The sequence below is a fragment of the Pelodiscus sinensis genome, chromosome 15 (assembly GCF_052426305.1).
Source record: "Pelodiscus sinensis isolate ZL-2025 chromosome 15, ASM5242630v1, whole genome shotgun sequence".
Taxonomy (NCBI): Eukaryota; Metazoa; Chordata; order Testudines; family Trionychidae; genus Pelodiscus; species Pelodiscus sinensis.
This window is the reverse complement of record NC_143066.1, coordinates 43,358,889-43,371,747: the sequence shown is the minus strand read 5'-3', so window position 1 is coordinate 43,371,747 and position 12,859 is coordinate 43,358,889. Positions and strand designations below refer to the sequence as shown.

The following is a 12,859-nucleotide window of genomic DNA, read 5'->3' as shown; positions in this document are numbered from 1 at the left end:
CTATAAGTCTATTCAGCTCATGGAGGTCTTTTGAAACAAGTATGTTCTTCACCAGCTGCAACACAATCAGTGCTTCCACTCAAGTGCAATCCTTTTAACTTAATACACTTTTCTACCAAGAATGCACAGTATGCAATTTTCAATACAATACTAAGTAGATACAACAGTTGTCAGTGACAATTACGCCGAGTTTCAAAATGGAACCATTTTTACCATCTTAGATTTTTTTAAATTAGTGATCACTTTTTTCTAACCTTTCCCCTAAAAAACTCCAAAGCAAAACCACCAGACCCCCCCACCCCTCCCCGCAAAAAATACAACCCACACATTTTTCTGATCTCTCTGAATTTAAGTAGCTCAACAGCTTTCTTAAAACTTTCTAAAGAGGCAATCCAGGGGAAAAAATTACAAAGAGGAGTATGTAAACACACTTGAAAATAAGGATTATAACCATTTCAGTTTTAACTATAATATCTAAAATAATTAATGAAGTGTTACAAAGCCTTTACCCTACCACAGAAAGCAGATAGTTGAGTTTTTCATACTGCCTTAAGCACTCAGATTCAACACATTCTACTAGAAAACAATATTCTGTCACTTTACCTACATTTTGGGGGTGAGGAGGGATAGTCATCCTTGAAAAGCATCCGTAGTTTAAATAAGCCTCCTTCCCATGGTGTCTGTCAAGAAATTTCAGCAAAGTTAGTTAGATTATGGTAACACCCAAAGTATGCCAAGCTTTTAAAACAGCAGAGGAGTTAGTCTAAAGGACAGAAAGAGAGATTTAAGAAGTGCTCGTGGGGAAATGGGCCAACATTCAAGCACAAGTGGGCGGTTATGTGACTATCTTTTAGTATTTTGTACAGGATGCTAGGGATGTAATAGTATACTCGATTAACTGATAAGCAAAAGCTTATAGATTAATGCTATAGACTACATGCATTTCCCCTGCTCCCGCCCGCCAGTAAATTTTTTAGTTTAGTGGCCAACAGCCCAGCTCAATCCTGGCTTATGATGGGTCCAGGATCTATCCTCACTGCAGCTCTGCATTTCAAGTGTTATTAGGAGGTAGGAGGGCAGGCAGCCCGGCTCAGTTCTGGCTCATGGCAGATCCGGGAGCTCAGCCCCCAAACTCCCAGACAAGGGCTGCCTGCCACTCCACACTGCTGCCTCTGCATCAGAGGCAGCAGCACAGGGAGGCAGGCAGCCGGTCTGTGAAGGGAGCTGGTTTTTAAACTGGGTCCCCTCATGGGCCAGCTCCTGCCTGGCACCCCATGCTGTTAGAGAGGCAGCAGCGAGGTGTGGCAGGGGGCTCCCCAGGAGTGGGGCTGGAGTGCACTGGCTGCCAGTTCCAGTCCCAGGGACTACAGAATAGAATAATTCAGGAGATGAATCGATTCTTCAATTAACCAATATTTAACATCCCTACAGGATACTTTTCCCTCTGCCTACCTATTAAAACTTAAAAGATGAATAGTCTAGCAACACCTTATAGCAGTGTTTCCCAATTTTATTTGGCCATGGAACCACCTTTTCAGAATTTCAAGGAACCCCAAGGTTTGTCATGCAAAAAAAGAAAAAAAAAAGAAGAGGGGCGGAGGGGGACCAACCAGTGAATGAAAAAAAATCACATTCCTTCCCCAAGACCCCACCCCTTCCTTAAGGCCCCATCCTCTCTGTTCCCCTCCTCTCCATCACATGCTATTCCCAACCCTTATACACTCACACTGGGTTGAGACAGGAGGTGCAGGCTCTGGGGTGGGAATGAGGGATTTGGGTGTGGGAAGGAGTGAGAAGTGCAAGCTCTGGGAGGGAATTTGGATGCAGGAGAAGGGGATGCTGGCTAGTGTTGGGCTCAGGTGGAAGATTGGGGTGCTGAGCAAGCCACAGGCCTGTGGATGTGAGGGTGCAGGAGTTTGGGTTGGATATGTGAGGGGTTCATGGCAAGGAGGTTGTGAGTATGATGGGCTCAGGACACAGATTTGTGATGCATGAATGGTGCAGGAGTGTTGTGGCAGAAGACTGAGAATGTGGGGATGCAAGAGGCTCAGGACAGGGGGTTTCAGTATATGATAGGCTCAGATTTGGAATCAGGTGGTGCAGAAGTGTTATGATTCTGCAGTGAAATGGGGATTTGGCCCCAATTGGGGATTTGTTGGCCAGGCTTCATTCTGAAATAAAATATTATGTCAAACTCAAAAGGTTTTAGCATTGTCTTTATTTATGAAAGGGGCGGGGAACCTGTTTTGAGTGAAGGGTCACTGACACACAGAAAAGTCAGTTGAGGCCACACAAGAGAGATGCAAAAAAACCCTCAAAAACCTCAAAGCCTCAGTAATGTGGTCCCAACTGTGCTGGTGGGGGCAGGGGACAGGGTGCTAGTGGGTGCTGGGGCTGGGAGAGGGTGCTTCTGGATGCTGGGGTGGGTGTCAGGATGCTGGCACAGGTAGCCAGGTGCTGGGGCAGGATGCTGGGGCAGGTGGCAGGGTCATGGTCCTGCTGGGCACAAGGGTGAGTGGCAGAGTGCTGGGGCCAGGGCCAGGGTCCTGGGGTGAGTGGCAGGATGCTGGGGCAGGGACAGGGTGGTGCTGGGTTCTTGGGTGGGTGGCAGGGTGTTGGGGCCCAGGACAGGGTGCTGCTGGGTGCTGGGGCCAGGTTACTCATAGGGGGGTCTGGACAGGGGACAGGGACAGCTGGGACCAGTACCTGGCAATCCTGCAACACCTCTGGGTTCTGGGAAGTGTACAACTGCACGTCCCCTCCCCAACAGCTGTTGCGCGCACTGCCTGAACAGCAGGGGCTGTTGCACTCCAGGAACTTGCTTGCGTGATGCTGTCCTGCCGGGGGGGGGGGGGGGGAGGGGGGGGGAGGAGAGATGGTGCAGGGAGTACCAGGGCAGAGAGCACTGCCTGCACAGTTGGAGCTGCGCAGCCCCGGGTCTCCTGACCTCTTCCCCGCCCCCACTAGGCAGAAAGGCCACGGAACTAAGTTGCCAGGTGCCACAGCCCCAGCTGTTCAGGCAGCACGCGCTGGCTCCTTTGGGAAGGGGAAGTGCTTCCCTCCCTGCTGTGGGTCACATGGGGTCACCCCTGTCTGGCACCCCCCTAGTATGCCGGCTAGGAGCAACTGTTCCCCTCTGCCCCTGCCTCACTACGCCTCTGCGTCACCAGGGAGGAACAGGAAACAAGTGTGCTGTTTCTTTAAGAAGTTGGCTAGCCAGCTCTCTCTCTTTCAGAGGGGACGGGGGAGTGCAGGCTCCTCACGGAACCTCTACTTTCGCTTCACGGAACCGCAGGGTTCTGCGGCGCACCAATTGGGAAACACTGGATTAGAGACTAACACAGCATGTAGGTGATATCATGAGCTTTTGTATCATTAGCTTTCGTGGGCACAATTTACAGTAAACTTCCAATAATCCGGCACCTTTAGGAGCCAGGGGGTGCCGGATTATTAGATATGCCGGACTATTGGGGGGGGGGGGGCTATGAGGGGTCTGGCCCCAGACCCCTCATAGCCCCCCCCCCTCCAATAGTCCGGCTCTGCCCCAGGCGTCCCTGATTCAGCCGCTGCTGGTCACTATCAGCAGCGGCTGAATCTGGACGCCTGCAGCAGAGCAGCTGGGGTGCTGCCGGGTTGGTGCGGTAGCGCCGACCCTTGGCGAGACCAACCCGGCAGCACCCCAGCTGCTCTTGGGGACGCCTGGTTGGTCCGGCAGCGCTGCTTCTTGGCGCTACTGGACCAACCCGGCAGCACCCCAGCTGCTCTACCCCAGTTGTCCCCAAGTCAGCTGCTGCTGAAACTGATCAGCGGCTGACTCCAGGAAGCCTGAGACAGAGCTGCTCTGCCCCGGGCTTCCTGGAGTCAGTTGCTGTTCAGTTTCAACAGCGATCAGCAGCAGCTGAATCAGGGACAGCTGGGGTGCTGCTGGGTTGGTCCCGCAGCCCCAAGGGGCAGCGCTAGGGTACCTACCCGGCAGCACTCCAGCTGCTCTGCCCCCGGCTTCCCCAATTCAGCTGCTGGTCAGTTTTAGCAGCAGCTGAATCCGGGAAGCTGGGGGCAGAGCAGCTCCAATGGTCCTGCTGCCCGAGCACTTCCGGGTTCCTAATGATGCCGGACCATCAGGTGTGCCGGACCATCGGAGTTTTACTGTACTTCTTCAGGTGAAGTGAGTTGTACCCATGAAAGCTTATGATACGAAAGCTCATGATATCATGTACATGCTGTGTTAGTCTCTAAAGTGTTACTAGACTATTCATTGATTTTCAAGTTTTTCCAGTTAGACTAACATGGCTACCCCTCTGAAGCTTTGCCTACCTGTTAGGCTTATTTCACGTTTTAAGGCACTAAGTTAATTTCAATTAAATGTTTCCTGTACTTTGTTTCAAGCTACTTTTCTTTAGGAACTCCCATTTCTCCCTCCATATTGTTACTGTGCTGTTATTAACATCCCAAACCTGAGTGGCACAGACAAGGAAAGTTCTATGAAGGTTGGGGCTGATTAGATCAGCCACTGCTGGAGCACTGAAGGTATTTTTTACAGATTGTCTCCTCGTGCAATCTCTCTAGGGCAGGGGTTGGGAACCTTTCCGAAGTGGCATGCTAAGATTTAACTTATTCACAGATCTGTGTGCCGGGGGGGATGAGTGAGGCTGGGAACAGTGATCATATTTTCTGAACCAGCTGCAGCTAGGGAGAACAGTTTAATTTAAATTATTAAACAGATTAAACGTTTTAACTTCCTCATGTTAATCAAAATTCATTTTAAATAAAGTAAAATATTATGGCCAACAAAAGATTTCAATGTTTTCTTTATTTATGGAAGGGGTAGGGAACCTTTTTTGGGTCAGGGGTCACTGACCCACAGAAAAATCTGTTGGGAACCACACAAATGAGAAGCAAAAAAAAAAAAAAAAAAAAACTACTTCAAAACCTCCCAACCCTCACTGATATGGCCCCCCGCTGAGACCCCTCACTCCTCTGATGCTCCGGCCTCACAGGGTGAGGGGAAGGGACAAGGAGGACTGAGAGTCAGGGTTTCCCATAGGCCAGATTTACTTTTCTGGGGTGCCATAGTAACTGGATTTTATGGAGTCCCTTAGGCTCTAGGGTAGGGACAAAATGAGAGGTTCACTATGCGAGACAGGGCTGCCAGCGAGGGGGATAAGGATGGGGTTGCAGAATCTGGGAGGGAAGTGAGGTGCAGAAGGGGGACAGGTTGCAAGGTCTGGGTGAAAGGTAGGCTGCAGAAGCAGGCTGGAAGTAGCATGACTGGCCAGGTGGAGGGAGCAGGAGTAAGGAAGGGTACAGTGTCTGGGCAGGAGGCAGGGTACAGGAGTAACAGTGGATGCAGGAGAAGGGTGGGAGTAGGTATCTGGGTAGGCCAGGGAGAGGGTGTAGGAGCAGAATGGGGGTAAGGTGTTTGGCCAAGAGGAAGTGTCTGAGCAAGTTGGGGTGTGGGGTTTTGGCAGGGGGGAGGGGAATGAGTGGGGGGGATTGAGGTGTGGGAGGAGGGGAATGAGGTGGGATGCCTTGCAGTAACTGCCACAGCCACACGGTCCTGGGCCACCCCCAGAGGCACTGCTGCCATTGCCATGCAGTCCTGAGCCAGCCCCGGAGGCCCTGTGGCCCCAAAAGCAGGGCCTTCGGCCTCCAGAGCAGTTGGAGGCCAGAGGTGATGCTGTGGGCCACATATTCTTGGGTTGGACCCAGAAGCACTGCTGAGGAGCCTCAGCCTCAATGCTGCCTCCTCCCACCTCAGGCTAACCTGCTGCAGGAAAGAGGGAGGGCTCTCTAGCAGCTGAGCAAGGGAGAAAGGGAGGGGCTGAACTCCTGCCCCATGTGTCATTCATGGCACACATGTCATAGGTTGCCAACCTCTGCTCTAGTTTGTCAGAGTCTTTGTAGGCCATCCCTCCCACCATGAAGAAACTGGTTGAGCTACTTGAGTCACATGGTTATGGTGGTAGAATAGTGATGGCACAGTACCCTATCTGCTATCACTGGACCTAGGTCAGTGTGGCCTCTTGTCAGTTAGGAAGGAAGTAACATAAGTAACTCTTAAGGATGATAAATTAAATTTAAAAAGCCATTATACCATCTCTCACTAAATTTCATAATGGGGGATTACAAAAAGAGTAACTCAGGTGCCGCAAAAATTGGTGTCTCCGCACCATGTTAATAATGTACCAGTATCTCTGTGCTGCATTAGAGAGCACCATGCAAGATACAAGACAGAGGCCCTAAACAAGGGTCATTTACAACTGCTGGCACCTTTGGTACCAATAAAACAGCTGCATCATCCTGGGAATTAGAGTTTCCATTTTTGGATGCTACCTCCTTTCTATAGATTCAAGTACAATCCTCTGCAGTTTCTCACCTATATTTTTGTGCAGAGTTCTGACATCTGCTGAACTACTACTAATTCACTGTTGCATAAAGGCCACACATCAGGACATCTGAGACTTGAAGTAAGATTTCTGTATCTATTTTGTAAGAAATCCCAAAGTTTGTTTGTTGTTGGCTGCTACACACGTTACCATAAAAAAAAAAGTAGCCAATATAAAACTCTAATCATTTGTCAGAAAAACATCATTCTTGTTACTAGCAGCAATTTATTTAATTAATGCCTGCCTAGTGCGAAGGTTGCGAATTTCTGGAGACATCTAGATAGACTTATATGTAGTACTGGGGAGGAGCTGGTGGTCGTGGTACATGTAGGTACCAGTGACATAGGGAAGAGTAGGAGAGAAGTTCTGGAGGCCAAATTTAGGCTGCTAGGAGGGACTGAAATCCAGGACCTCTATGGTAGCGTTCTCGGAAACACTTCCAGTTCCACACACAGGGCCAGGTAGGCAGGCAGAACTTCAAAGTCTCAATGCATGGATGAGACAATGGTGTAGAGGAGAAGGAGTTTAGATGATTAGGAACTGGGGAGACTTTTTAGAAAGGGGGAGCCTATACAGGAAGTATGGACTTCACCTAAAGCAAAATGGAACCAGACTGCTGGCACTTAACATTAAAAAGATCGTAGAGCAGTTTTTTAAACTAAAGGTTGGGAGAAAGCTGACTGGTGCAGAGGAGCACATAAACAGGATACAGCCATTTCTTAGGGGAGAGTGTATTAATAGAGAGTCTCTATGTTCTAGTAAAGAAGAAAGGATGGAACAAAATGATACAGTATGGGTAAAATCAGATGAGAAACATTTTCATTTTAAAGTCTAGCATCAGGAAATGGCAGACAAATATTGACAAATTTTTCAAGTGCTTATCCACAAATGCTAGAAGTCCAAATAATAAAATGGGAGAACTAGAGTGCATCAGATTAAAGGAGCATCATACATATAGTAGCCTGGGGTATTACTCCTTGTGGAACGAGGTGTACCAGTAGTTCGGAATAGGAAGCCTAATCTGAACTACCTAGTTCGTGCCGCGTGTAGCCGCGGGCACGGAGTCCGAACTAGCGGACATTTAAAAATGACGGCGCCCGACAAGATGCAAATGAAGCCCGGGAAATTCAAATCCCGGGCTTCATTTGCAACTTCGGTTGCCTACATTAACCACCCTACTTCGAACTAGGGTGGTAGTGTAGACATACCCCTGGTGTCTGAGAGTCTGAAATGCTGGCTGTTCCCTCTGGGGGGAGCTGTTGCCTGACATGCTGGCTGTTCCCTCTGGGTGGCACTGTTGCTGAAATGCTGACTATTTCCTCTGGGCAGCCTGTGCTGCATGGAGAGCGTGGGGCCCGAACAGCCGCTTGCACCGCTTGCTCCCCCGCAGCGACCCAGCAGAGCGGCGCAGAAGTCAGCCGAGCACCACGGTGGGAGGCGAAGGGGGACGAGATGGTGACGTGCGGCGTGACAGCAGCTCTAGGCCCTGCCCCCTGGCTGTGAACGTCACCACCCCGCCCCCCCTTCGCCTCCCACAGTGGTGCTCAGCTGACTTCTGCGCCGCTCAGCCAGGCCGCCTCGTGGGAGCAAGCATGTAGCACGGGGAGTACGGCGCCCAAACGGCCATTTGGGATCCGCGGTCCTCCAAGTGAGAGGCAGGAGGGGGAGGAGAAGAGAGAGAGAGAGAGAGAGACCGGAGGCTCAGGAGAGAAGACCGACGTGGAGGAGAAACCTAAAAATCCCTTCTTATGACGGGCTAATTGGCTCGTATTGATATAATTGGCATCACAGAAACTTGGTGGAATGAGGACAATCATTGGGACACAGTCATACCAGCGTACAAAATATATCAGAAAAACAGGGCAGATCTTGTTGGTGCGGGAGTGGCACTCTACATCAGTGGTCCCCAACACGATGCCTGTGGGTGCCATGGTGCCCGCCAGGGCATTTATGTGTGCCCGCAGAGTGAGTGGGGCCGGCCCTGCCCCAGGCACCCAGGGCATGGGCGGCCCCACCCCTGGGCGCCCGGCAGCCCCAAAAGGTTGGGGACCACTGCTCTACATGAAAGAAAATGTAGAATCAAAGGAAGTAAAAATCTCAAATGAACCAAAATGTTCCACAGAATCTCCATGGATAGTAATTCCATGCTCTAATAAGAATATACTAATTGAGATACATTATCGACCACTTGACCAGGATAGTGATAGTGACTATAAAAGGCTGAGGGAGATTAGAGAGGCTATCAAAACTCAATAATAGTGAGGGATTTCAGCTATCCCTATATTGACTGGGTACACATCACCTCAGGGCGGGATGTAGAGAAAAAATGTCTTGGTACCTTAAATGACTGCTTCTGGAAATATCTGGTTCTGAAACCCACAAGGGGAGATGCTATTCTTGATTTAGTCCTAAGTAGAGGACAGAATCTGGTCCAAGAGGTAAATATAACTGCACCACTTGGAAATAGTGACCATAATGTAATTAAATTTAACATCCCTGTGGTGGGAAAAACACCTCAGCAGTCCAACACAGTGGCATTTAATTGCAGAAAGGGGTACTACACAAAAAGGGGAAGGTTAGTTAAACAGAAATTAAAAGGCACAGTGAAAAAAAAGAAAATCCCTGTAAGCTGTATGGAAACTTTTCAAAAAAACCATAATAAAGGCCAAACTTCAATGTATTCCCCAAATTAAAAAACACAGTAAGAGAACAAAAAAAAGAGTGCCACTGTGGTTTAACAACCAAGTAAAAAGCAGTGAGATAAAAAAGACATTTAATAAGTGAGAAAAATAGAATGGAATATAACATGTCAAATTAAGTATAAAAATATAGTAAGAAAAGCCAAAAAGGAGTTTGAAGAACAGCTAGACAAAAACTCAAAGTAATAGCAAAAAGTTTTTTAAGTACCTCAGAAGCAAAGAAGCCTTCTAAACAACCAGTGGGGCCCCTGGACGATCAAGATGCCAAAGGAGCAGTCCGCGACAATATGGTCATTACAGAGAAACTCAACGAATTCTTTGCTTCAGTCTTCACGGCTGAGGATGTTAGGGAGATTCCCAAGCCTGAGCCATTCTTTTTAGATGACAAATCTGAGGAATTGTCTCAGATTTGAGGTGTCATTACAAGAGGTTTTGGAACAAATTGATAAACTTAATAGTAAAAAGTCATTGGGACAAGATGGCATTCACCCAAGAGTTCTGAAAACTCACAAGTGAAATTCCAGAATTATTAACTGTGGTTTGTAACCTACCGTTTAAATCAGCTTCAGTACTTAATGATGGGAAGATAGCTAATGTGACATCAATATTAAAAAAGGGCTCTAGAGGTGATTCTGGCAATTACAGACCGGTAAGTCTAACATCAGTACTGGGCAAATTAGTTAAAACTATAGTAAGGAGTAAAATTGTCAGATACATAGATGAACATAATTTGTTGGGGAAAAGTCAATATGCTTTCTGTAAGGGGAAATCATGCCTTACTAGTTTACTAGAAAAAAACCAACAAGTGGTCTGATAGCACTTTATAGACTAACAACATGTAGATCAGTGGTCTCCAACCTTTTTACACCCAAGATCACTTGTTAAATGACAGAACAAGCCAAGATCTACCGCCCCATCCTTCCCCCAAGATCCCACCCCTTCCTCGAAGTCCAGACCCATCCTCTCTATTCTCCTCCTCTCCATCACTTGCTGTCCCCAACCCTTATACTGCTGCTTTTTTTCCCCAATTCTTCTGTAGAAAGAGGTTTTTCCAACATTTGGCCTGTCTAGACTGGACCAAATGTCAGAAAAACCCCTTCTTTTGGAAGCCCCCTTGTTCCTCGTGGAAAGAGGAATATAGGGGTTACCGAAAGAGCATGTTTGCTCCTCCACCAAAAAAAAGTGGAAGAACAAACACATCCCTGGATGCCAAAGAGTTTTTCTGGGATATCTCTGGAATCCTGAAAAACTCCTGTAGTCTAGCCATACCCTTGCTGAGTTGAGACAGGATGTGTAGAGGGATTTAGGGATGGGAAGGGGTGAGGTGTGTAATCTCTGGGAGGCAATCTGGATGCAGGAGGAGGTGGAGAAGGTGATGCTGGCTTGGGGAGGGAGCTCCAGGCGGGGCAGTGTTAGGATCAGATGGAGGGTTTGGGTAGTAAGCAAGCCACAGGCTTGTGGATGTGAGCGTGCAGAAGGTTGAGGTATGTGAAGGGCTCAGGGAAGGGGTTTTCAGTGTATGATAGGCTCAGATCTAGGGTCCGGGGGGAGGAAGGGAGGGAAGAGAGGGAGTGTTATGATGCTGTGCCCAGATGGGGTGCGTGGCCCCAATCGGGGGTTTGTTGGCCAACCTTCATTTTTAAATAAAATACTATGTCAAACACATCAAGTTTCTGCATTGTCTGTATTTCTGAGAAGGGCAGGGAGCCTGTTTTGAGTCGGGGTCATTGACCCACAGAAACGTCAGTTGAGGCCACACAAGTGAGATGCAAAAAAAAAAAAAAAAAAAAAAAAAAACACCACACACAACCCTCCTCCAAACCCTGCCCTCCGCGCCCCCCCCCCCCCCAGCTTCACTAACGTGGCCCCAACTGTGCTGGTGGGAGCAGGGGACATGATACTGAGGAAGGGCGCTCGTGGGTGCTGGGGCAAGGGACAGGGTGCCAGTGGGGGCAGGGTTCTGCAGCTGGGGTCAGGGGAGAGGGGGCAGGGTGCCAGAAGGGCACGGGACAGGGTTCTGCAGCAGGAGACAGGGTGCCAGTGGGGGCAAGGTTCTGCGGCAGGGGGCAGGGTACCAGTGGGGGAAGGGTTCTGCAGCTAGGGACAGGGGAGAGGGGGCAGGGTGCCGGAAGGGCAGGGGGCAGGGTTCTGCAGCAGGAGACAGGGTGCCAGTGGGGGCAGGGTTCTGCAGGAAGGGAGAGAAGGAAGAAGGAAGAAGTCCTGTCGCACGCCTCTCCTGGGGCCGGCGTGAGCCTCCCGCGGAGTAGGGAAGCCCCCATCGCGCATCCTCTCCTGGCCCGACTCCCCCCTCCCGCAGAGAAGGGAAGTCCCAGCGCGTGCCTCTGGGGACTCCCCTGGTAAGTTCCCAAGACGCCACAGACCTGGGGCAAGGAAGCATCCAGCACATTTCTTCAACCCCCTGAAGTGACGCGCACCTGCTGGACTTCCATCCACCCTGCAGCAAACTGAGACTACCTCCATTGTCACTGGAGGTAAGTAGTGGGGCTTCTTGGAGGTGAGGAGAAATGGGGGGCCCGGAATGCCTCGCGATCGACTAGTCGAGGCCTCTCGATCGACGGGTTGGTGACCATGGATGTAGACAGTATCATGAGCTTTCGTGGGCACAGCCATGATTCCATCTACATGTTTTGTTAGTCTATAAAGTGCTATCAGACCATTTGTTTTTTTCTGCACAGACTAACTCAGCTACCCCCTGAAGCTTAATTTACTAGAGTTCTTTCAGGGGTCAGCAATCATGTGGACAAGGTGGATCCAGTAAATATAGTATACTTAGATTTCCAGGAAGCCCTTGACAATGTCCCTCACCAAAGGCTCTTAAGTAAGTTGTCATGGGATGAGGGAAAGTCCTCTCATGAATTGATAACTAGTTAAAAAGAGTAGGACTAAACGGTAAGTTTTCAGAATGGAGAGTTAACTAGTGGTATCCCAGAAGGATCCATACTGGGGCCAATCCTATTTAACCTATTTACAAATGATCTAGAGAAAGGGATAAACAGAGAGGTGACAACATTTGCATACTAAACTGCTCAAATTAATACCAAAGCAGACTGTGAAGAGCTTCCAAAACATCTCTTAAAACTAAGTGGGCAACAAAATGGCAAATGAAATTTTATGTGGATAAATGTAAAGTAATGCACAATGGTAAAAATAATCCCAACTATACATACAATATGATGGAGACTAATTTAGCTATAACTACTCGAGAGAGAGATCTTGGAGTCATTGTAGATAGTTCTCTGCAAACATCCACTCAGCGTGCAGTGTCAGTCAAAATAGCAAATAACGTTAGGAATCGTTAAAGAAGGGATAGAGAATAAGACAGAACAGCTCACTGCTTTTATATAAAACCAAGGTACGCCAACATCTTGAATACTGCATACAGATGTATTGGCATTTGAAAAGGTTCAGAAAAGGGGAACAACAATGATTAGGTGTTTGGAACTGGTCCCATATGAAGAGAAATTAAAAAGACTGGGACTTTTCAGCTTATAAAAAGGAGACTAAGGGGGGGATATGATAGAGGTCTAGAAAACCATGACTGGTGTGGAAAAAGTGAGTAAGAAAAAGTTATTTACTTGTTCCCATCACATAAGAACTAGGGATCACCAAATGAAATTAATAGGTAGCAGGTTTAAAACAAACAAAAGGAAGTTTTTCTTCACACAGCATACAGTTGACCTGTGAAACTCCTTGGCAGAGGAGGTTGTAAAGATCAGGACGTTAACACGGTTCAAGAAAGAACTATATAAATTC

At 48.4% G+C, this 12,859-nt stretch overlaps 1 protein-coding gene across 2 annotated transcripts in view; it reads right to left on the bottom strand.

The window, feature by feature from the left end:
• The window catches only part of UBE2I (ubiquitin conjugating enzyme E2 I), a 75,879-nt gene that overhangs the window by 32,720 nt on the left and 30,300 nt on the right, over nt 1-12,859 (bottom strand). For both annotated transcript variants that reach the window (XM_075899981.2, XM_075899980.2), the window contains exon 4: nt 608-680. In XM_075899981.2, coding sequence (XP_075756096.1) covers nt 608-680 — 73 coding nt within the window. The remainder of the gene's footprint in view (nt 1-607; nt 681-12,859) is intronic.